General features: G+C 40.8%; 1 protein-coding gene across 1 annotated transcript; it reads right to left on the reverse strand.

The window, feature by feature from the left end:
• Positions 1 to 225: 225 nt before the first annotated feature.
• LOC131232695 (probable aquaporin NIP5-1) lies at positions 226 to 10,261 on the reverse strand. Its single transcript, XM_058229113.1, has 4 exons — positions 9,235 to 10,261; positions 2,953 to 3,372; positions 1,829 to 1,890; positions 226 to 818 (listed from the first exon to the last, which is right to left on the reverse strand). Exons 1-4 carry the CDS (start codon positions 9,448 to 9,450, stop codon positions 623 to 625), a joined length of 894 nt encoding a protein of 297 aa, XP_058085096.1. The 5' UTR covers positions 9,451 to 10,261; the 3' UTR covers positions 226 to 622.
• Between the last annotated feature and the right edge of the window lie 15,669 nt (positions 10,262 to 25,930).

A 25,930-nucleotide genomic window follows, 5' to 3' on the forward strand; every position in this document is an offset into this window, starting at 1 on the left:
GTGCAACACATCACATTCATGTAAACACCGGCCCCCACCATGAAAGATTAGTCAGTCTTAAAAATCATGCTCTCCCACTCAATAGGTGGAGCACACATGTATGCTTAATTAGAGTAAGGACCGTCCATTAAAAAAAGAAAAAAGCATAAAGAAAAAGAGCACCTTAAGCCACCACAACTAATCAGAAAATTAGCACATTAATCAATGACACTTAATAATACAGCATTTACACGCAACAATATAATAATATAAGAAATCCAACGTCAGATTACACATTTTTTATTATACAAAAGCAAGCGATTGCATTGTCTGCATATAATCGCTTTATTCCAAATCCACACAAACCTCACAAACCACACAAACGATTCGCTTGAGATCACACCAACAACATGTATGTGTGTGAACATGCATGCATGATTATAATTCCCAGCGCATTCACGGTTTTTTTTTTTTTTTTTTAAATATAAATTTCTTTCCATACAGAAATCGTGGACTTTGCGTCACCTCCTAAAGTCGTTCCGCCTTTTACTGGACCATTATATAAATAGTATTTGTTCTATAAAGTAAGGAGCGATGTGATGGAGAGGTGGGGCCCAGAATAGATGGGAGTTGGACGGTAGAGTTAGCGACGGAAGCTCCTGACGGGGCGTGGTGGTTCCTCCTCCTCGGCATTGAGTTTCACGGCCGTGTAGACAGAAGCGCCCGTGACCGCCCCGGCGATGGGGGCCAGCATGTAAATCCAGATCATCTTGTAGTTATCGGCTGCGACGGCGGGACCCAGCGTCCGTACTGGGTTCATGGAACCACCGGTTCCTGGCCTGAGCAGGTCAACGAGTCGCATGTTTTAGAACGATTAACGGAGTAGGACGGGCAGTGAAGGGAGCGGATTAGCTGTTATCCGGTAGCAGCTTAGTGAGTGTTACTCTAACCGTGTGGGGCCCGCATTGATGTATTTATTTTATATCCACACCGTTCATCTGTCTTTACATCTCATTTTAGAACTTGATCCCAAAAATTAAGAAGATCCAAGTTTCAAGTTGACCATACCACTAGAAACAGTGACGAATGATCATTAAAAACTTTTCGTTGGCCATAAACGTTTTGGATCAAGCTGATCTTTGCATTTTCCCTTCATCCATTTCTTCTTGAAATTATCAACAGGTTGGATGGGAAATAAACATTACAGAAACCTTACATAGGCCCTTTGGAATTTTTAACGGTGAGGTACTCAAACAGCACTGTTTCCTGTAGTGTGGTCCACCTGAGACTGAATCTGCTTAATTTTTGGAACCAAGTTATTAAATAAGTTATAAAAACAGATGGACGGTGTGGATATACAACACATCACCAGGGTGGGCCCCACGGTAAGGGTAACACCCACTAAGCTGTTTACATCACGCAGGGCTAATGTAGATATCCAAAGTCCACTCTACTCATCAGGTGGGCCACACAAGTATGAGAAATATAGATAGTTGGAATAAAAGATGGCCATTGGTCTACATTCAACTACATGTGTGGCCCACCCGACCAGTGGATTGATCTGCACCAATCCTTACATCATGTCGTCTAGATTGATTTACACATCCCATATGTGCCATAACGAGTGCAGCTTCATCTCCAATATAGAATATGAAAAAATGGACAGTCAAATTTTGCTATGGTGATGATCTTTGAAAGTGGACCTCATTTGCTCTGGAGCGTTGGATCAAGAAAGGCCCAGTTTCAATCACCATCCAATCTTGATCATGGAGTGAAAATAATTTTTCAACCACAGAATGGCTGATTGTCATAAGGTCATTTTTGGTCATAGAAAAAGGAGTTTACTAACCCGGCTATCAGAATGTTAAGCATAACGGTTGCTCCCACGGCTATTCCTGCCAACTCTCCCACCTGAGAAACAACATCTGTTAAAAATCTGTTAAAAGAGAGTTACATAATCCATAGATGGGGATGATCACATACGTTTGAGTTGAGATGTGTGGGGCCCACCATGATGTGTCTGGCTCTGTGCCATCCCAACTCAGGTGGGCCACACCACAGGGAAGAACTCTTGAGCAACGGTGAGAGGGACACCACCCACAATTGAAATTACCAGATTGTGTGGGGCCCATACCATCCGATCCGGTCATCAGATGCAACCTACAAGTGCGAAGGGACATTCCAAAAATAATCCCATTCCATATCTCAGGTGGGTCACACGACGTGAATTTAAAGGTCTATAGAGTGATTGTACTTTGTTCCCTGTGGTGTGGCCCACCCGAGTTTTGCATCGCAGGAATTTTGGGCTTTGCAGGTATATCATGAAGAGGCACACCTGATGCAAAGTTCGGATTTCACGTACATAATAGTGGACCCCATGGAAGCCTCATCACAGCTACCATGTGGGGCCTAGTTCCCACCATCCGATAGCATACATGTCATTGATCTGGGCCATTCAGCAGGTAGCGACAACTACAGGCATGCCCTATACCAAAGTTCAAGGTAGATTTCTCGTCAAGCGAGCCACACGTGTACATTATATATTTAGACCGTAGATGCTTTTTCCAGCCGTACATCTCCCCGAAAAGATTGTGGCCGCACAAGTCGCCCACATCGAATGAATGGTGGGCAGGAATACCACCACACATTTCACATAAAAATTATCTTGATTCAAAACTTGTGGCCCCACGCATGTTTCAACAGTGGACGTTCAATCCCCTGCCGTGTGCCCACTTTGAAGTTTGGATTCACGTCAGTTTTGGGCCATGTCTTAACATGATCTGGAAAAACGGATGGAAGGGGTGGATTTCTCACAAACAACATGGTGGGCCCCACCTAGCTTCCCCTCACAGGAAGTTCCTGCGAAAGGCTTTGGCAGTAAATCCGCGTTCATACGGGTTTTAAAATCCTTCCAAGATACCCGCCCATCGTTTTTCAACGGAGAGAGATAAATAAAGGAAAGGTGAATCGTACCGCGCGAGTGTCCGTCGCGACGGCGGTGACGACGAACATGAGATTGAAAGAGATAACAAACTCGAGCATGAACGCCTGGGGCGTGCTGATCGATGGCACCGTAACCCCACCAGACATGAACGGATGGAATATGCCCTTGAGTGCGAATCCCGCGCATACGGATGCCGACACCTGTGCTGCGATGTACGCGGGCACCTGTACCCACGGGAAGTGACGGAACGCCGCGAATGCGATGGTGACAGATGGGTTGAGGTGGGCCCCAGAGATGTGGCCCGTTGATAGGATCACGATCATCACAGCCAACCCTGCCGATCCTGCATTCCCGATCAGCGTCTCTGCACCGTTGTATTTTTGGTTTACAATGGGTGCAGCCGTTGCAAAGAATATCAGGATGAAAGTCCCCACGAATTCAGCTCCCAGCTGCAGTAATGTAATTTTCCAAAATCAGAAGGGCAGTTTCGTCAAATTGCATGGGTATCTCTTACAAGTACCATTTCCTGCACCCCAAAATATCCCGGTTAGATAATCCTGACCATCTGACCAGCTGCATATCTATCTTTGTGGGCCATTGCCCATCACTCTCTGTCCAAGAGCATGAGATTGATCAGATGGTTAGGAACATTTAATTCATGTGACCATGCAACTATGGTACAAGATTTAATAAAAAAAAACTTAATTAGAGACTGTGTGTTATTATCTTTGACCAGGGTTATGGCAAGCAAGTTCTTAGTTTTCTTTAAATGTCTTTTCACGTCCTTTAAATACTCAAAGCTGATGGGTGAAATCTACCATGCTAACACCTGTTTGGAACATAGGATTTGGGGGCATCTATGTTCTAATTCAGTAAGAGTTTCTTAATAAGAGATACTATTATATATATATATATATATATATATATATATATATATAAAAGGTGAAATTAAGTGGTACAGAATTGCATTTGGTCCATGCATATTTCAGCCTACATTTGAAAACAGCGGGAAGGCTCGGCTTAATCCAGGTATCATATTATTCACTAGTCCTAATAGTAAATCTTGTAGGATTTCAAAATCCACTACATCCCCACATTGATGCATGTGTTTTATCCATGCTATCCATCCATATGCACCATTTACAAGTGACATTAGAATTATGTACAAGCATGGGTGACTCGAACCAGTTGTGATTTTTAGTTTGTTAATCACAATAACTTGGTCCACCAAACACCAATTTCCCTTAATATAGTGTTTTTCGAGGAAGAATGTGATCCCAAGCTTAAGTTGGATGGTCAAAATACCATAGTATTATTTTCAGGCATACAATCATCGTGCAATAATGGTGTTAATTCTATCCAATGTAATTCCATACCATTTAATCTCACATTCCAAACAGGCCTTACTAATTCAATAGACCGACCTTACTAAAACACCCATGGCATGTGTGGAAATGGGAAGGCAGACCGGATCCATCCATTTAGTGAGTTCTATCATGGATGATCTACATATCAAAATAAAGAGAACAACTTTGCTACTCAGACAGAGTATGATCCATGATACTCAGGCACTATGAATTGCCTAGATATTGCAATGGGGGAATACAAGTAATTCAAAACTGTCCAAATTAGAATTCCTGGTCTAAGTTTAGATCTACCATGAACCAAAGATTACACTTATTTGATAATCTGACTATGGATTGGTGGACATTTATTGGACGTACAGTTAAAATAAAAGACATGCAATGGTCTTAATTCAACAAAAGAGCCAATGAATCAGAGGATAGGACTGTCCAACCAATCTAATTTTGAGATTTCAACTCATCAATAATTTTAAAAAAACAAAGTCGAAAGCTCGAATTGACCGGAAGACTTGATTCGACTTGGCCCAAAATATTAAAGTAAGATTAATATTTAACTAACAATGCATACTTAGAATCATATGACCTATAAAAATAGGCAAGATGACAAACGAAAAAGTCAGCTGATTTCATTAATGTTTGGATGTCTCTTTTTAGAGGTGGAGTTCCAGTCATGCTGAGTTGACCCATTAGGCGAGCCGACTCAATAAGTCAGAGTGAGTCTGAACGGAATCAAACGCACTAGTGAGTTTCATGGTGACTCAGCTCAATTTCTGGTCGAGTTGAGTTGACTCGGCTGAGTTTCGAGTCAAGTCAACGAGTTTTGAAACCATGAGTGAGGGACCCGTGAATGGGACAGTTTCATTATTGTCTCCGCGTGTGCAATTTCTAAATAATTTCCAAGTGCTTGCATCTATCACATTGTGCCAAGTGTCAAAGTTTTCTGGATTTCCTGGGAAGCTAAGTGGGGGCCACTGTGATGTTGTGAGAAATCCACCCCGTCCATCTGTTCTGCGAGCTCATTTTAGGACGTGTGGAAAAAAAAAAAGATAGATCCAAGAATCAAGTGGGCCACACGAGAGGAAACCGTGGGGATTAAACGACCACCGTCAAAACATTCATATGGCCACACAAGTTTTATATCAGGCTACGGATTTTTTGTATTTTCAGTTCATCCCAGTGGGAATGACCTTATAAACGGTTTGTATGGCATATAAAAATAAAGGTGGAACCCAGGAAGGTTTCAACAGTAGGCATTTCTTTCCTCAGTCTCTCCTCTCGTGTGGCTCACTTGAGTCTTCCATCTAGCTCATTTTTGGTTGCATGTCCTAAAATGAGCTCACAAAACGGATGGACGGGGTGGATTTCTCACAAACATCACGGTGGTCCCCTACCTAACTTCCCAGCGATGGAATTTCCTAAGAAAGCCCAGGAAATCCGCGTGTCCAAATAAAATAGATAAAATGGAACTGATATCTACACCCACCTAACTGAAATGTATACAAAGATTTTTGGTTTGAAAAAGTACAGTTTTGTAGCCTTTGGCTTTGGTTGCCAATAAAAAAAAAAAAGGTGTAAAAAAAGGACGTTTACAAAATAGTGGCTTAAATGGGTTTCATTTTCTTAAGATCAATCAGACATGCATGAGATCCGACCCGATCATCAGGTAGGCCCTACCTTGGATGAGCCGTGTCCTAAAATTCACACCGATTGGACAATCTCAACCTCTCGATCGGATACTTAAGAAAAAAATGGATGGTCAAAGGAACTTTAGTCGACATTTCCTTTATAACCGTCTATTTTCTTTCCAAAAGTCCTGCAATAGAGGGTTGCGATTGTTAGATCAATCGATCTTTTACGGTATGGCCCACCAAAGGTACCACCTACCTGATGATTGTTTTAGCTCATATGTTTTTGCTACGTGTACAAAAAACAAGTCATGGATAGATTAAACTAAAGAAAGAGAATAACGCCACGTGTCAAGCCCAAATGGACGGCCTCCGAGGCCCTGATCTTTTTAACAAATAGCTAACGCATGCAGGCTGGCCCACCGTACGACACCAATGAAAGCAGGTGTAACTGATTTTTTAAACAGATCTGATAGGCCGGTTTGGCTGTATTCCTCTACAAGCACGCATGTGCTGTTGTTATATTCGACTTTCTCCCAAACCTCAAAGTCAAGGGGTATTTTGGTAATTACGAAAAAAAGATTAACCTTATGAATTACTAAGAAATCGTGAAGTCAATCTCAAGTTTAAGGACCGCAATTAGGACCATTTTCAAGTTAATTTATGCCACGTGTACAATGTCTAAGTGACTGAGTATCTACGTCATGCTTTGCTGGGGTATCAACTATCAAGCAACTCCCTTACCATTATATACTTATGGACAAGGTCTCAGGTCCAACCGGTTGGACCATAATTTAATGGTCCACTTAAAAAATAACTTCCAACCTATTATCAAATGCATGCAACATCCAACCCTTTTAAAGCTTGTAGAAAATTAGTCCTATACACCCATTAGGTGGTCTACACTAAGAAAACAATTGCTAACCATTGATAAATAAACAACAAAATACTATACTCGATGAGTGGCTGTGGCTGATAAATAAACAATTGTTAGCCATTGATAAATAAACAACAAAATACCCTTCTAAGGCTTGATTTTTTTATTTTTTGCGTTTAAATTAGTGAGACTTTAAGAATCATTTAGCGAAAAAACTTTAATAAAAAAGAATCATTTAGAAAGGTAAATTATTTTATTTTATTTTTTATAAAAAATTGAATAATATTTTTCTCTTCAATATTAAATTGCAGCCTCTTTTTTATTATTTTATTATTTTTTATTATTTTTTAATGATATGTTAATTCTTAACTAGTCGAAACACCAAATTGATATATAGCTTATTTGAAATGTTTTCATGAATTGTTATGATTATATTGGCTTGTATGTATTGTATAATGATTGTTAAAAATCAAAATATATTTTTTCGTTGATTTACAAAATCAAATAGTGATTTTCAAATGTGATTCTACATTTAAGAAAGTTAAGAAGAATATATATTATTAAAAGATGCTTGTATGCCTTTAAGGAAAATTTCTTGAAAGACCTTCTTTTAACATGATCATGACGTAGTATTACTTAGTATATATTGATGATAAAAGGATAATTTTGAGTTTTTATTTTTTAATATTTTTAAGAAAATCTTAAAAAAATCTTACAACTTACAATATGATCTGTGATACAATACGATTCAACTCTTATTATGATTTGCGATACCATGACAATTTTGACAACACCGACTATAGATTAGAGTGCTTTTAGTTGAATGTGGGCACTCAAAACGTATTAAATATGTTTTATGGTCGACTGCTTAAAAATCATATTGATTAAATTATATAGGATAAAGTCAATGATAATCACGTGAACAACTAAGATTGAAAGAAGTCAAGTAAGGAAGTCTGATCAAGGGTTTAGGCAAACTATATCTTCAAACAGTTATACTTGTGCATCAAATTATCCATTCCGCACATAACATGCCATTGAAAAGTTATCAATGAGCCCTAAATGATTTTTCAAAAAAGAAAGCTTTTAGAGTTTATTTTGAATTTTAAATTAATTTTTAATATTTTTAGTAAGTAACCATTTTTACAATTTTATGAAAATTTTTAAATAGCTTAAAGTCCTTATTTCATTCATTGGGAAGAGTTTTAGTTGATTTAAAAGTTGTCTACTATTTTTAATAAAACTGAGAGTATATGATTTTACACTAGAAAGCTCAATTCAAAGGCTCCATCATGCTCCGGAAATTTTACTGGCCTGGCAATCCTAACAGTCCAATCAACGGTAACTATATAACATCTACTTCTCAAATACGGACCGTCCATAGCACCGTCCAGACGTTTAGAGTCATCCCTAGTTATGGTCCCGTTATTATGCGGGTAGATGAAGCGCATGGGCGTTGCTTCCATCCCATACTAGATGGATAGAAATCGCCCGACGTAGTATATAGGGCTGGATTCCTATTTTAGCCTTGCACAAGGAAGGGACTCATCTCCTCGCACGTGGTGCTGATGTACAGCCCTCCAGATCATTCGAATTGTGGGTCCCATTGCGGATTGTGCATACCTCCATAATCACAACCAATCCTAACCATCCACGTAAACTCAATCAAATGGATGGTTAAAAGTAACACAATGAGTGGTTCAGATTCGAAGGGAAAAATTGGAGGGCTAATATTCAATGTCAGCGCAAATTTTCGTTACATGCCCCATCCACAATCGCATCAGCGATTTGAACAGTTGGATTACCGTCCAACAATTCCAGGTGTACGGTTGAAGACTGAATAATCTCCACCTTTAAAAATAAATAAATTGCGGTAGTTGTAAGAGTTTATCCGCTGATTCTAAAAATAATTATTTAAATACAAAAAAAAAAACTCTGAATTTTTTAATAATAAAAAACATGGAAAAAATATTCTCTCTTTCATAAGTCCGAGTGCTCCGAACGTGTCATTAAAAAGTGGCCTAGTGTGTTCGTTTGGTACATCTGATGACCTGAACCGTCCATCTTCTATGTACTATGGTGGATGGGCTATGATCCCATAAAGACAGTAAATGAGTGATACTGACCATCGGTTGTGGCCTTGAATACAGACCATTGATCACGTTCATTTTCCATCGATGGACACGAGAATCTTCTCGTGGTTTTGGGGATAATGGACCATCCAGATGGGCCTACGAGGTTGGACGGTTCCGATATACTAACCATATCTGCATGTGGGCCCCATAGGGTGATGTATGTTAGAGGAGCATGCAATTGCCATGCATGTTAGCTAAGAAGGAAAAACGGGTTCTATAATTGTAGCCGATGCAAGAAAGAGTCAGTACATTAAATGCTATTTTATCTATTCGAGATGATACGTGTCAGAGGAGGGCGGCACGTGCGTACCTTCCTGGTGAGGGAGACGTTGGGCCTGGGTAAGTCGGTGAAGCACGTGTGAGATGGGACCCACGAGTCGACAGAGAAGCACTTGTTGCAGTGGGGCATCGACTTCCGGTCGTACGATAGCGAGTCGACTCGGAGCGGGTTAAACAGCGGCGCGCCGGGCGTGCCGGGCGTAGCAGGGGCCGATACATTCGGCGTACCGTTCTCAGATTCCGGCATTCTCGTAATAAAATCGAAACAAGAAAAATAGATTTTTTTTTTTTTTTTTTTTGGGGGGGGGGGGGGGCAACAAGAGAAGTAGACTATTACATGATCTGAAGGTTTTTGCAAAAGTGGTACTACAGGATATGAATTTTGGGCAGATTTATACCACTAGACCAGATATTTATGTGTCAATTACACGTGAAGAAGAGGACTAGATTTTTTTTTTTTTTTTGGTGGGGTAGGGGAAAATAGATCAAAATTACATGATTTGATGGATTTTATAAATGTTTTTTCTAAGGAATGGGAAGAAGAAAGGCCAGCTTAACCAAGATAAATGAGAAGAGTCTGTGACCTCCAAATGGTTTTTAAAAGGGACTGAAAAAATGAATTTTTTTTTTTTTTTTTTTTTTTGGGATTTGGGTATGTTTGGAAAACGGGAATTACATGCTTGCAAGGCTTTTATCAAGGTATTTTTAAGGAATAATGGAAGTAGACTTACCCAGTTTCACAAAACCAAGAACTCTAGATTGGATTTTGGCACATATGGTCGGAAAAAACAAATGGGGTTTGAAAGAGAGGTACGTTTAGCGGATTTATAAATGGGAAAGAGGGATCGCTTGATTCAATGGCTGGGATGAGATGGGCGTAAATATCAAGGACTGATGTCTTGCAAGAGGAAAATGGGCATTTGGGTCGTTGGGAAAGAGAGGGAGAATGAAGAGAATGAGATTGCAAGTGAGTAGATTGGGTTTTCGGTGGGAGTATATGTAGGGAAGAGCGAAGAGGAGGTGAAATGCCTGCCAAACACAGCTCATACCACCCGGCAAAATTGCATATTAAAACGAATAAAGTAAGAGAAGGTACCAAGTCCGACGGGTTGGACTATAAGCTCCGGACCACTCACCGGATAACTTCTAACCTTTCGAGAGAAATCCAAACCGTCAAATAAGTTGGCCCCATCACGAGGATTATCTATTGCAAAAATCAGATATATCCACATATAGAGCGGACCACACTTGTATTTTACTATTTATCAATGACTAGAAATTTCCATGTGGTTTGATCTACCTAATGAGTATATAGCTGATTTTTGTACTGATCTTGGGGTAGTAAAATTGGAAGCCGATTGGCTGGTGTACCACACACCAGCTATATAGCTGCTGTAGGTACGTGTCGTGCGAAGACGAGCACTGACGCTCCTCGAGCTCCCAGTTGTACGTACGGTTCAAAGGAGATCAAAGTTACATGGCCTCACAGTGATGTATTTATTATATCTACACTGTTAATCTATTTTTAGAGATCATTTTAGAATATTATCCAAAATATGAATCATATCCAAAAATCATCTGAACCACATCACAGATAGCATTGGAGATAATGATTTTCACCGTTAAACAATTCGCAGGGCCAACCATAATGTTTATTTTCCATCCAATCTGTTCATAAGGTCAAAAAGACCTGAATTAAGAGGAGAAACAAATTTTATATTGATCCAAAACTTTTATAACCTAAAAAGGGTTTCAATGGTAGACGTTCAATTCCCAGCTGTTTTTTACAGTGTGATCTACTTGATAGTTAGATTTTTCTTATTTTTCGTCTCAAGTCTTACTATCAGCTCGCTAAATGGATAAACGGTTTGGATATAACACATACCTCATCATCAGACCTACAGAACTTATTAACGCCAGTACAACTGCTGTATAGCTGGTGTGAGGTGCACTAGCCAATCCGCTTCCAGCAAAATTAGATTTCACGTGCACTTAACCAATTCGAAGTGACCGTACGTTATGGTACAACCCGTTGAACATAGGGACGCGGATTGGGTACTACCCACGAGTACCTAGGTAGAGACGGACGGTCCTGTTGAGAACTATGTAAGGCCTACTATGATGTATAATTTATATCCACGCCGTCCATTTATTTTGACATATCATTTTAGAGCACGAGCTTAAAAATTAAGTACATTGAGCGCTCAAGTCGACACACTATGAAAAGCAGTGAAGATTTAACTCGTACCGTTAATAACTTCCTCAGGCTCACTGCGATGTTTATTTTCCATCCAAACTGTTTATAAGGTCACATAGAGATGGATGAAGCGGAAACTCATGTGAGAAATTTTCAACGGTAAGCTTTTAATTCCCGCTGCTTCCTGTGGTGTGGTGTACTTGCGCCTTCAATGTGCCTCCTTTTGGGTCATGCCCCAAAATAATATGTAGAAATGGATTAACATGGTGGATAAAATATATACATTAAGGTGGGCCCACAAAGCCCCTGGACCGTCCGTCCTTGGCTGGCGGGATAGTACCCAATTCGTGTCCGAACTTGAGGCTTATAAAATGAACCATGATCATTTTACGAGTGGCCCAATTGACCACTATGATCAACGACGATCGTTGAATAAATGAGGTCCATCTTAGGTTGGGTGTGATTAAAAAAAAACCCATGATTGGTTAGCTGCGCGGAGCAAATAAAGTCCATCGTCATGCTGGCAATTTGAAGGCCCTTGTGGTTGAATGGCTGTGATCATCCCATTAGGGTGATAAATGGGTCATGTGGAATCCATGGTGGACCCATTCTATCCAATGGTCAGACGTGATCAGAGGTGGCCCACTCGGGAATTGCTTATATATACACGCACCATAATCAGGTGCAAATGGTTAAAATAATTAATGGTAGTTATATGGTACTTAGGCAGCGTATGACTTTTGGCACGCATGCACTCAGAAATTGTACACGTGGCATATTTTTATTTAAATTGACCAAACAAATTGTAGAGCCCACCATTTTTAAGCTATTACCCAAAAATCATATTGAATTAACAACCATAAGGGGTCGTTTGGCATTGGAGGGGGTTTCCAATGCCCTTGGTTGTTAGGTGGTATAAAGAAACCGGCGGTTTCTAATCCCCTTCCTGAGGGGGTTTGCAATCCACACGAGGGCTTGGATTACACCTAAAATCATTTCAATAGTTACAGGTGTAACATGTGTGTCATCATATACTATCATTCAATTGGGCACATGGCCCACAAGGATGATCAGCACCGTCCAAACATTGTCCATGTAAATCGGCACCATCCAAACATTGTCCATATTAATTAACGATTAAAAATCATTGGTTAGTCACTCAAACATAATCTTGTGCTTGCGGTCCATCCAAGACTTGGAATTTCATCATTTTCAAGTAAAATATATATTTCAGCGGGCTTATCACAATCATAGTATTAAAAATTAGATATCTCACATTAATTAGGAATGTTAAAGTTGATTTAGTAATTAAATTTAAACCCTTATAAATATACTATACATGAGTATTTTTGAATTAAAATTGATTCAGACTCCATGGTGCCAAACAAGCTGCGAAGATTGCCAACCCAGGGGTTTTCCCATCCTGAGGTTCCAAATCCAAGGGGTTCCAAATCCACACTCCCAAACAAGCCCTAATAAGCTCTCATGCTTGGTAAACAAAACCATTTGATATTTTTCATTTTAACCGTCCAATAAATGTCCACTGATCCGAGATTCATATAAGCGGTTGAGTGTACCTTATGTACGCCATAATACATCTAAACCTGGCACAGTAATTAAAAAACAAAAAGTTTAACTTGACTGAGTTCTTTGCCATGTACGCAATTTTAAGTAATTTCCATGTAACTGCGTGTCATCTGTCACGTTGCCAGAGTATCAAAGATTTTTTTACGTAATTAAATGCCCTCTATTATAGAATGTCCAGGACCACTTGTGATTACGGCAAACCATTGAATAATGGGAGACCCACTCTGTATTGCAAATGACCCTAATCAAGTGATCGTGGCCGTTAAAATAAGGACCTACAAAGTGGACAATGGGGCTTTTTTCTTTTTTGGTTAGCTTGTTATAGTTAACCCCCACTGTTAGATCACACTTCACTGTCAGCCACCTCCACCAGAGAATCGATGCCAAGACCTCAGTGTTGAAACGAGGTATCTTTCACTCAGGCTACCACTTTATCTATAGATCTGGGTGTAACAATAGGGCTATTTCTACTCCTATCGTCCATTTTGAATGCCGCTAAAGTCGTGGCTGTGATTATCTATCGTGTTTGCTTCTAGTGCTGGTTGCTCCTATGCAGGAAACGGATTGGCTACTCCCCCTGCCACTAACCAATGACTAGTGGTTGGTGCTCTGTGGGCCCCACCATGATGGATGTGTTTCATCCATGTTGTTCATCTATTTTTCTAGATAATTTTATGGTATGAGACCAAAAATTAGGTATATACCAATCTCAAGTAGATCACATTATAGGAAACAGTGTTGATTGAACATCGACCATTAAAAACTTTCTGGGGGCATAAAAGTTTTGGATCAAGCTGATCTTTGTTTTTTCCCTTCATCTAGGTATGTATGACCTAATAAACAGATTGGATGTCAAATAAACAATACAGTGGGCCATAGGAGGATTTTAATGGTGGATATCCAATCAGTATTGTTTTCCTGTGGTTTGAAAAAGAGTATGATGCTTATTTTCTCAGTGGACCCACCTGATGCATGCTTCCAATCTCACACGCGTGACACGCTGCGAATACCTTAATATTTCTGGTCTACATTTGCGACATTTTGGATCTGAAAGATCTAAAATAACCCCAATAAGTTCACTTACATATAACTAAAATAATAACTGATACGTCATGAAAATGAAATTTTATTTATTATCATGCTAATAGTTTATATGAAGAGGTGGGCTCCCGTGGTATCGGTACCCTCGTAAGTTTACTGCGGTACAGATGTGGGCCCACGTGCTGTATGTATCACATCCAACCTATTTATCAGATGTGTCCTCTGAAGGTTATCCCAGTCCTGAAGATCGGCTCTATCCAACTTTGGTAGGCCATAGCAGAGGGGGCAGAGTGGGAAGGGATGTATACCTTCGGTACTCGCCGGGGCCCACATGAGCTGTTGAACAGCCTATTTTTGTCCAGATCCTTTATCCATGTCAACTGGAGGGCATGAAAGGCTTAGATCACGTGTGCACAGCATGATGGTCCCACACAAATCAACGTTAGATGTCCATTCTTAATTTTTTTACTTATATATATATATATATATATATATATATATATATATATATATATATATATATATATATATATATATATATTTTATATTTTATATATACAATACATATATATATATTATGTATTGTAATGGTTGTTATGTCGCTGTAACTTTTTTCTTATTATTATTATTATTATTATTTTATTATTATTAAATTGTGTTGTAGGGAAAATTGAAATGACCCTCACATGGGAAGAACGAACGGTTAATTACAAGAAATGTCCCTCCAAGCTGGGGTAACCAAAGGTCTAGGAAGGAGGGCCATCGACAAGTCACCGAGCTGAACTGTTAAAGCATAGAATTCGAAGACAGGACGAGCAGTTACTCTGATGGGGGACGAGTCCCCCGAGCCAAGCTATCCGAGGACAGAGCTCAGTGAGAGAGGACTCGTCTCACCTAAAATGTTTGCAACATGGGTAAGAGACCCATAAGGGGAGAAGCTTGAGCCACCCACGAGAGAAGGTGATGGAGCCCTTAGTTCCCTAGCACCCTAAGCTCTAAGCCGATCATCGCTGGGGCTGTACGAGTAACATGGAGGGGATTATGCCTCAGACTTAGAAGAAGAGGTCATGACCTGATATCGATCGAAGATTACACCAATCGAGGTGGGCTCGACGACATATTCGAAGGCAATTTCCCTTCAGAATAAGGACTCTCCAGCATATCACGTCAATACACAATCGTGTCAAAACCGCCTCCAAAACCATATATATACACTTTAACCTTTGATTAGAATCTACTAGCGTAACTAAAGAATTGGAGGGTCCACAGATAGCCCCCCCCACCCCCAGGTTGTCCGCATATCCCTTGTCCTTTATAAGTCCATCGGTGGGCATACTTCCACGTTGGTTCTATCTGTTGACCAAAATCTAATGACAAAAGATTGGCGCCGTTTATGGGATACGACGACTAAGTTGTGTTCTCACTGTTTTCAGCTTAGACCATTACCTGATCTTCCCCCCAATGGCAGAAAAGGAAAGCGCGACCAAGTTCACCCACCGACCTATGTTCGACGAAGATCAGGCATCATGGTCACTATCCGAGTCCCCAACCACCCTCATAAGCGGTGGAGCAGAAGTCTCGAAATCAAGGAAGTTGACTCGTCCCTCTTGAAAACCAGGTGGAAGCTTTGACCGACAATGTAGACTACATCATCAGGTTGCTGGAGAGATAACAGGTGTCCCCGGCCAACCAGCACGAAGAGGCGGATGCAACAATCGAGAAGTCTCATCTGGTGCGGTCAGGCCTAGAGTCACATTAGGGGCATGCCCAAGCTGGGGGAAGCTTCATTACCCCAATGTAGCCCCTGACGTCTACCGAGCTCACTGAATTAAACTTGTGTCATACCCTAGACTAGAGGCGACAGGCTCGGGGGAACGCCCCAAAAGTGATGATGGAAAATAAATAACCTTAGGGGCGAAAACCAGAGAGATTTGGTGTAATGCCCCAAATTTTCACTGCCCAAGTTTATACTCGTGCTCGAGAATTCTGGGTGTTAATTATGTAATAATTAAATACTTCAAAATCAAACTTTTTTTTTTCTTTAGATCACATTAATGAAGGTACCCAATCACAATAATAAAACCAATCATATTATAAATCTTATTCCATTTTAAATATAAAAGTTCAACTAATCATTTAATGCTTCCTCAGGTGGGAGCTTATTACAATGATCCAAATTACAACATGAAACATAAGTAAAGCTAAACAAAAATTAAAGCATCAACAACATAATCCCACATCACTCGTAGTCTTTCATGGGGAGACCATGCATCGCCCATATCTTAAACCCGTGCATCACCTGCATCATCTATATGGTTGGAGATAGTCAATGCCCAACTCATAGTGACTGTTATCCTTCAAGATTAATACAATTCAAGTAATTTATCAAAGTAAGACAACATAAAGGTTCCGATACATCTCGTACTCCACCACTATGAATGGTATCAATATGCGTAGTCAATATACATGAATTTATGCCTACCATAGTGTGTGTGGCTCATCATATATAGTGATCATCACATGTGGAATATAATTATTAGAAAATCCGGCTCATTCTGCATCCTATAACTATGGAGATTTGTCGGTGTGTCCAACACTATCGTGAATTTATGCGAACACCTCGAGATGACACAAAATTTGGATCAAATGAATTACGTGACCTAATTTGTTTATGGATCGAGTGACTATTTGCGACTTCCAATCCCAAGAAGTGATGTAACACACATTGCATATTACTTACATCGATTTGTGCACCACTGCCTAAAATCTATGAAATTACACGCTGACTAAGAGGGTCACTACCCAGAGTGCATTACATCCATGATAAATATATATAAGTCACTAGTTGTGAGACCTTCAACAGATCACTTGTATCAATATGAAATTTAACTCGAACCATGAGAATTTTGGAATCCCAAGACACATAACTAAGCCATAAAATAAGTGATGTAGCACAAGGCTAACATAATAAAGGAGAAAAGTGCAATAAGCTAACTCAATAAAAAAGAAGATTAGTAATATGCTAACTCAACAAAATAAAAGAGATGAGCAAAAGTCAATTCAATATAGAGTGGAAACACCGTCACTCTCAAAATCGACGAAGGGCAAGGCTGATGTCTATCACTCCACATGGATTCATAAAAATCAAGTATGATTAAATCATTTCTTAACCATAATTCTCACAAGGATAAATAATTCATAACGTTCCATCAATTAATTGCTTGAAAATCATAATAAAATGAAAGTATGCAAAAATAAGATAAATCATGTATAAATCAACTTAAATTAGTATAACCGTAAATGAATCACTTACCTTAACCTTAAATGCAAACCCTAGGTAGATCTTGATGTCAGAAAACTTCTACATGAACCACGACATTGCTCGAGCAAGAGGGAAGCACCACACATGTGGAGAATGAAGAGAAGAGAATGGATGAACATGTAGGCTTGGATCTCTTTCACTCTCTCTTTCTCTCTTCCTTGGATGTGGGAAGGTGAGAGTTCATGACTTTTTTAAGTGGAGAATGGGCGCATGCCCCCTTTTGTAAAGGAGTGGGCGTGAGAGGAGGTGTGTCACATCCCACTTGAATTGAGTTTCTCAAATATGTCTTTTCTAATTATCTTTCTTTAAATCTAATTCATTCATAATGCCTTGGTCGTTGAATAAAACTGGATTATATAATTCTCTTGGTGATCCAAGGCTTAGATTGACTTATCTTGAAAATTCTCCTAACGGGTACCAAAATAGATTTGATCTCAATTAACGATCCATGCTTAATAATCATGGCCCAATTTTAGAGAAAATTTGTAGTCATAATAGGCAAATGATTGAAAAAAATTGGTAGTTGATCGATGGTGGAAAAAGCTAAAATTTGAAATTTCACTTTTTATGCCAAAATGAATGAATTGGCTTTAAGGCGGTCAACATTCAACGGTGTAGGATTATAAATCGAAGTCTAAATTTTGTATGATCTCATACTCGTATGAGGCCAAAGTATGGTTCAAATTTTATTTATGATTGATAGTGGAAAGTGGGTATGTTGGAAGGTCCAGATTTAGAAAGAATTGATAAGCCTAAAACGGCTAACTTCGCCTAAGGAAAAGCTTACCAAGGTCGGGTTGTCACATTTCATATTCGGTCCATATGATGAAAAATTCAATTCGTTCATATAAAGAAAAATATGTTACTACGACTACCCACAAGCTTTCCTCACTCGATGGACACTAAAATTAACGGTTAAGGGGCTGATTTGTCAACTGGTCCACTTTTACAATGATCTAAGGGCTGAAATTCGACATGTATGATTAATTTATTATAGATAGGTACGAGAAAAAAATTTATATAAAACGGATCATAAGAACCATGTGATCTAAAATTTAATGGTATATGTTAATAGCATTTTCGTAATTATTACTGATATAAGATTTTTAGAAAATATAATAATTCTACATCGTTATAGACACGTTTCTAAGCAGTTCTTACAAAAGAACATATATCTAAATCATTACAGATAAAGATTTAGTCACAAAATAAGTTAAAATTATCATTAATTAAGGCGAGATACATATATCAAACAACATAATGGATGGTCAGATGACATGTCAAAAATAGGATAACTTGGTGGTTAGTACTTTGACCGTAGGTGGATGTACAATCAATTTCATAAACTGATGAACACAAAGTGAGTTTTTGGAGTGATCAAGAGGTAGAACATTTATACCGTTAGATTCAAGTGACTTGTTCACATATATAAGTTACCCCGATTGTAGTTTTAATGGTGGCTTAAGCATATTCATACGTGGTGAATAAGATGAATGGATCGGCATCTCGATTCGATACGTGTACCAGCGAATGTAGAGATCAGGTAGTTAGTTTACTATGATCGGGTAGTTCAAGCTCAAATTGGATGGTCAGATATCTTTATTTAGTGGTTAATAGTTGAATGAATGATTGATTATGATGGACAAGTGAGAATACTTGGATGTATGATTATCATGTCTTAAAAATCAATAGTAGGATGACTTGATCTATGGATGAAGATTATTTCCAATGGTCAGATTCAGGTTATAGAATAGATGTAAAGTTATGATATGCTAAATTGGTGACATACATATGTATATACTAAATTAAATTTCATAGTAGCACTTGAAAACTTTCAATACTCAAATATTGAAAAGTTCAAGGTGTTGCATTGGGACCATCTTGGTAACATCTAATAGGTTTACTTAGCAAAGACCCCAGTATCTGTGGATGCCCTCCTCAAGAAGACTGAACCACCATTTACAGACAACATCATGCTAGCTCAGTTGTTGTCCAGGTTCAGATGCCCCAGATACAAACCTACTTGGGTTTAGGTGACCTAGCCGAATACTTGGAGTCATTCATGGCATGGATGGAACTTCACGGTGCTTCCGGACCCGTGATGTGCATGGCATTTTCCCTGATACTCATTAGGGCAGCTCAGAAGTGGTACAGATACTTGAAGCCGAAGTTCATCGACTCTTTTGCCCGGCTTAACGAGGCCTTGCCATGTAGTTCATTGGAGGCAAAGATATACGAAAGCCAACGACCCGCCTCCTCATGATAATTCAGGAAGACAACGAATCATTAAAAGACTATATCGTCCGGTTTAATGCTGAGGTCATCTACGTTAACGATTATTTTGATCAGGTAGCCCTCACTACTATGATGGTTGGGCTGAGATAAGTTAGATTCCTCTTTTCGCTTGACAAGAATCCCCCAATGACCTTGACCGACTTACTTAACCGAGCTCATAAATACACTAACGTTGGGAACTGTTTGGCGCCCACAAAGAAGCTAAGGTGCGAGAGCAGCTTGGCAAAAGATATGAAGAGAAAGGAGAACAAGGAGGGACCTAGCGCTGACCCCAAAAGAAGAAGGGACTGTGACCAGGGTGGCATCCCCGGGCTCCCTCGAGTTCTAGAGAGCCGAAATCACCGAATATTTCATTGAACACCACGTGAGAGTAGGTGCTCATAGAGGTCAGAGAGAAGAGAATCCTGAAGTGGACGAACAATATGAGTGGCAACCCAAAAAAAAAGAAGATATGTTGAAACACTGTCACTTCTATTGCAATCACAGCCACCACATGACCGATTGCTTCAATCTCAAGGAGGAGATCGAGTCTCTCATCCAGAGGGGATACCTAGTTGAATTCATTGCTAGGTGCAGAGAAGATCGACCAACTCCTTAGTAGGAACAATGCGAGGAGCGCCATGACAATGAACCAGTTAGGGAATTCCACATCATCTTTGACAGACCCGCTTGGTGGGGGGGGGGGGGGGGGGACGCAAACTGAGCACGTTGAGCTTGCTTCAAAGTGTGAGGCTCACTGACAAGGTCCATCAAGTAAACCTCATCAATCACCCTGGGAAAGAGCCCAACATGGCTTTATGCATAATCACCTTCACCGAGGAGGATGCGAGGGGGATACAACACCCCCGCGATGATGCACTTGTGGTCATCATGATTTTGGCAAACCACAAAGTGCATCAAATGCTAGTCAACACAGGTAGCTCGACAAACACCCTGTTTGCAACCACCTTTGACAAGTTGGGAATAGGGAGGTCAAGATTACGGCCCGTGCAAACCCTTTTATTCGGTTTCATAGGAGAAAGTGTGACCTTGGATGGGAGCATCATCCTTCTAGTAACAACAGGAAATGGTGCTGTAACATCCTGAATTTTCACTGTTTTGGAAATCCAAAATTCCTTAAATTTTTTTCTTTTAATTTAATTAACTTATAATATTACTTATTAACAATTAACACTCAATGTTAGTGTATGTAGGTGTGGTACCAGTAAAGAACCACACCAATCCGATTAATCAGCCATAGGAAACCAATGAATTTGCCCGATCACTTGAACATTAGGTATAGTGTAACGTCCCGCCCAACCAGAACAGTGTCCTGGGGCGTCCACATAGGATTTGCCACAAGACCGATCGTTTAAGCTACTCGTAGTGAGGTATCACAAATAAATTAGACCAAGATTTGCCCAATTGATAAGGCCAGACGGGTCCTGATAGAACCTGGTGCGGGCCTCCAAGCCAGATGGCCGTTTACACCTAGCGACAGCCCGTATGGGCTACATCGTGACACAGGAAGGTTAGAAAATTCTAAAAATAAAGGGAACCATAAATCTCACTGGGCTTGTGGACCATCGCGGACCATGGACCCAGCGGACACCCAGAAGTGGGATCTGGCACTGACTGAATGCACCCCACCAATGCCAGGACCGAAATCTGGCGCTTGCAAATGAAGCTGAGATATAAGGCTATCCAGCCGTCGGATCTCTTCTATATTTTCAGGAGAGGTCTAATGAATTTTTCTACACCCGTCCACAAACTCTGGGACCCGAACGTGGAACGGTGACCGTTGATCGCAAATCGGGCCCGTGCTACCAAACTCCAGATCCGATCGTCCCCAAATTTTGCGTGGTCCTTCATCGGGCCATGGAGCAACTATCCTATGAATTTCATGGCCAGAGGGCCACCAGAAATGCTCCAATTTTCTAAACAAGATCTAGACCGCTCGATGGTGGGCCACTAGTTCCAAAACTATAGAATAATGTCCGTCTCATTGGGCTTGACGTCCATCGTGGGAATCAAACCTGGGTAGTGTCCAGAACCGCTCAACTTGAGCCGAAGGACGAGTGCATGAGAAGCGCAAATACCCTAAAGAAATGAATTGGAACTTAAGTGAATTGAGTCATCCACTCTTATGCGAAGTTGAAGATTTTGGACCGTTGGTTTGCGACCAAACTTCACACGTGGAGTAAGGATATTCCCTACTCATATCCATATAGTCGTGGCCCCGATCGACCATCGGTGACCGTTAAACAGATTTCTAATCATATTTGTCGATCGGTGCATCCAAATGGCAGACCGATCATGTTCATACGTAGATCATCATTAGGGCTAACTATCCTACGGTGTATATCAATATGTATACCCTATAGTGGGCCCTAGATCTTGAAAAGACCCTCCCATAGGTCTAGTATAGTAAAAATCCAACACTTGGGTCCATTTCCACCAAATCTGGCATTATAAAAGGGCCTCATTTGGGCTCTCTCTCTCCCCATACGATTTTGCCCTAGAGAAGGAAAGAGAGAAGAGAGAAAAAGGAGGAGAGAAAGAGGAGAAAGGAGGAGAAAGAGAGAGGAAGAAGAGAGGAAAGGAAGGTGTTGTTGATGGTGGGGCCCAAGGAAGCTCAACCTTGCAACTCTCCACCACTTCTCCAGGGAAATCCCTACACTACAACCACAAGAATTGTCCATTGGTCATCTAGGTAAACCCCCTCACCCATTTTTCTTGAAATCCATGTAATAGGAAGAGATTGGCATGGATTCTAACATACAAATGCTTTCTTTAGGGATTCCGACCGTTCAACCCTAAAAATCCATCTTCCTAGGTCGTCTTTCAAGCCTCCAACGAATTCGAAGGTGCGGACTATTGCTCTTAGGTGGCCTGGCACCAATTCTAATATGAGATTAATGATTTTAGTTGCTTAGATGTCATATTTGGAGAATTTAGAGAAACCCTAGGAGTTGTAGGTTTGTTGAAATAATATGGAATTGTTGCTTGACTCTTATGATGATTGATTTTGCCTCTCACATGACTTGATGTATGGTTGACAATATGCCCATGGTTGCTTGATTCTTTTCCTTACATGTGGTGTTGCTTTATGTGTATGATTCATAACCTTGTGCACATGATTTCTTGGGATGGAGGAAGTGTTTAACTTCCTCACGCACTCACACACTCACACACTCACACGCACCTTAATTATTAACAATGTATATTTGCTTGCGAGGATGTCCGTATTGTATGGATGGAATGCATAAGTATAGGATACTATTATGCTTGATGATTTTTGGATAGTTGGCATGCTATGAATCCCCTCACCCTCCTTGGGTTGGTCAGGAATTTGAGAAGTGATGGTAGTCCCATCGGTTGGACTATGCTATGGCTAGACCCATCCGTTTGGGCGGGTGTGTTCGGGTGGCTGTAGTTCGACTACATGGGTCCTTTGTGCCCGATGTCACTCGCCTCATGCTCGCCCGACTCGGGTGGTCTAGGCTACTATCTGACCAACCTTATTTGTTAACCCTGTTTGCTCACACATGTATGGAACTTGGAACACCCTACAACCGTTCTCACTCATCAATAACCCACTTGAAATTTGGTCCACAGCCTCGTGAGCCGGGCATGGTAGAATGGGACACTATGTCCGAGCTGTCGGCCTATGCTGGGGTACCGCGCCTCCCCGTAGTGACCGCGAGCGATCCCTTTCTCATGGCACTCCTCATGTGCTTGAAGTCGGGGATGAGGAACCCAACGGGATCACGGACCGCGGGGTCTCGGCCTCACGCATTGGGGGGTCTTGGCCTCGCAACCCGTTTAGGGCATTGATACGTGGGGTGTACCAGATTCCCAAATCTGCTGGATGAATGGACCTAATTAATCACACGGCTAACACGATCACATGCATCGCATTAGTTAGGGTGGCGACTCAACAGTCGAGGTCGCATTGAGGGAGTGTTGGCATTGGCGATCGTTAGATGGTGTCGCACGAGGGAGCGTTGTGGTGAGGGCATGCATCATGTCATGCTGCATACATGCGCATTAATAAGATTACTTAGATGTATGTGATTGCATGCTTTTCATTAAGATCATATTATAATTGATGCCTGTGATAACTTAAGACTAATAGCACCCACTGAGTTGATCACTCACTCCCACTCTGGGACGGTGTTTTAAAACACCAACCAGACCCATTCATAGATGCAGGTGACTCGGGACTGGAGGAGCCTGGTGAGGCGAGCTTCGAGGAGGAGGACGAGCTGTCCTACTTCTAGTTGATGGACGGTTCTCCGCCAGCTTGAGAGGCGGGATTGGATCGCTGAGCAGGGGCTCAGTTTTATTCCTTTTTGGAGTTACTATTCTTTTGCGATCTTGTTGGGTAGCATCTTATGCGACCCATGTATTCTTTTGAACATGTATATGTATATTTATATTTGTATTCAGTCTCTTTCATTTCAGTGGACTTGTGTGGATGTACTTCATGTTCCAGGAGATTCCAGGCTGCACATTTAGACTGGATCGCATATTAATGAAAATTAGCTATAAGTGACCCCCGGGAACTCGGGAGTCGAGTATATGCACGACCCCCGATTTTCAGGGCATTACAAGTTGGTATCAGAGCATGGTTTGGAATCAATTGGGCCATGGGTCATGAACTCACTAACGCGTCCGCTGAGTTGAGAGGAAACGTAATAGAAAACATGGAAATGCTAGGAACCACCCCAATCCCTGAGCTGACGCTCTTAGACGGAAGGTAAGACTTCCAGAGTGTTAGGGTTGGGTAGCAAGAGTAAGTAGTGACACTAGGAAATAGGTTTTAGAGTCTTACGGTACCTCAACCCATTGAGACGAACGAGCCTGAAACTGAACAACAGGACTCGCCTCAAGTACCAAATCGACAAGTCTTAGATGGAGAATCTAACTTATGAAGGGCATAGACTGAGGTGAGAGAGTATCACAATATTAGAATTCCACCTGGGAGCCTTGCGATATGTTTCAGCTCATTTCTGGGCAAGAATTTGGGAACTTGGCGGCAAGACCCGATTTGACTAACTAGGAAATTTAGGTAGTGTAGTCCACCTAATCCCTAAGGGCCCATTTTTCAACTGCATTAGGTGGGATTAAGGTGGATGGAATTGTAAGAGTAACAATATATGCATGTGTAAGGTATTGTCCCTGGATCGTCTGTACCCCATGTTTTCCAATACCATGTTTGGGATGCATGAAATTAAAGGTAAATCCCGTGATTTCCTTTCAAATTACACTTGGAATTTCATAATCATGGGATTTGGAAATCCCATCCTACACTCGTTCTAGACATGCCATTCCCAATCTTGAGCTGGGATTGGCATTGTAATCCAATTTAGTATAGCTTAATATCACTGGCCAAGCAGGCCTACGTCCAAATTCCTCTCCCCAACCTATCCCCTTAAAAATCTTCACCTACCATCACTCTATTCTCTAGTTTTTCCGGGGCATTGATAGAAACGAGCCGGAGGCTAAACGATTTGACGGTCAAAACCACTGTCCTAGATCAAATGAGCAAGTATCGGGCTAAATTTGATAGTTTCGACCCATTTGGGGGTAAAGAGTTAGGGGTGAACGAAAATTCACCGAAAATAGTGAAAATAAAGAAAAATAGGATTTTGGACCCTAACTAGGAAGAATTTCATGAAATAGATAGGCTCATTGTGTAGATCAGATCCTCCTACCCCAAATTCATATATGGCACGTCACGTAACTCATTCCGGTGTGTGAGATATGGTCGTCGCAAGATGCGACCCTCCAGCACCTCGGCGCCACAGCGCCCAACCGGCGCAGCCAGCGCCCGACCGTCCAGCGGGCCGGCGCAGCCAGCGCCCACGGTCCAGAGGCCCGGCGCCACAGCGCCCGGGCCGGCGCAGCCAGCGCCCAATCGAGCGGGCCGGGCGGGCCGCAGCGGGTCGGGCGGCCCGTTTTTCTGCAATTTCTGTCCGACTTTAAAAATTCATATCTCCTTCGTTACAACTCCGATTTAGGTGATTCAAAAGCCAGATTGAAGCTTAACAAGTCTAGTTTTATATAAAAATAAAATAAAAATACAATAAAAATTATAATATAATTAAATTTAGAGTGAATTGACAACTGTTCAAAAATCGTTAGTTTTAGACGGCGGTTACTTCTAGGATTTTTACAATTTATTTACAACTCCAAATGGTATGAAATTTGGTGAGATGATTTAAAACTTGATGGTAAATTATTATAAAAATTTTAAAAATAATTAGGTTACTAAAAGTATAAGAAATGTTACAAGATGGG

This window comes from Magnolia sinica, chromosome 18 (genome assembly GCF_029962835.1).
Source record: "Magnolia sinica isolate HGM2019 chromosome 18, MsV1, whole genome shotgun sequence".
Lineage (NCBI taxonomy): Eukaryota > Viridiplantae > Streptophyta > Magnoliopsida > Magnoliales > Magnoliaceae > Magnolia > Magnolia sinica.

Coding starts and splice junctions, on each gene's coding strand:
- LOC131232695 (XM_058229113.1), bottom strand. CDS start 9,450: ATGCCGGAATCTGAGAACGGTACGCCGAATGTATCGGCCCCTGCTACG. Junction 3,373..9,234: donor ACGTCTCCCTCACCAGGAAG/GTACGCACGTGC, acceptor ACATTACTGCAG/CTGGGAGCTGAATTCGTGGG. Junction 819..1,828: donor CTTAACATTCTGATAGCCGG/GTTAGTAAACTC, acceptor TGACCTGCTCAG/GCCAGGAACCGGTGGTTCCA.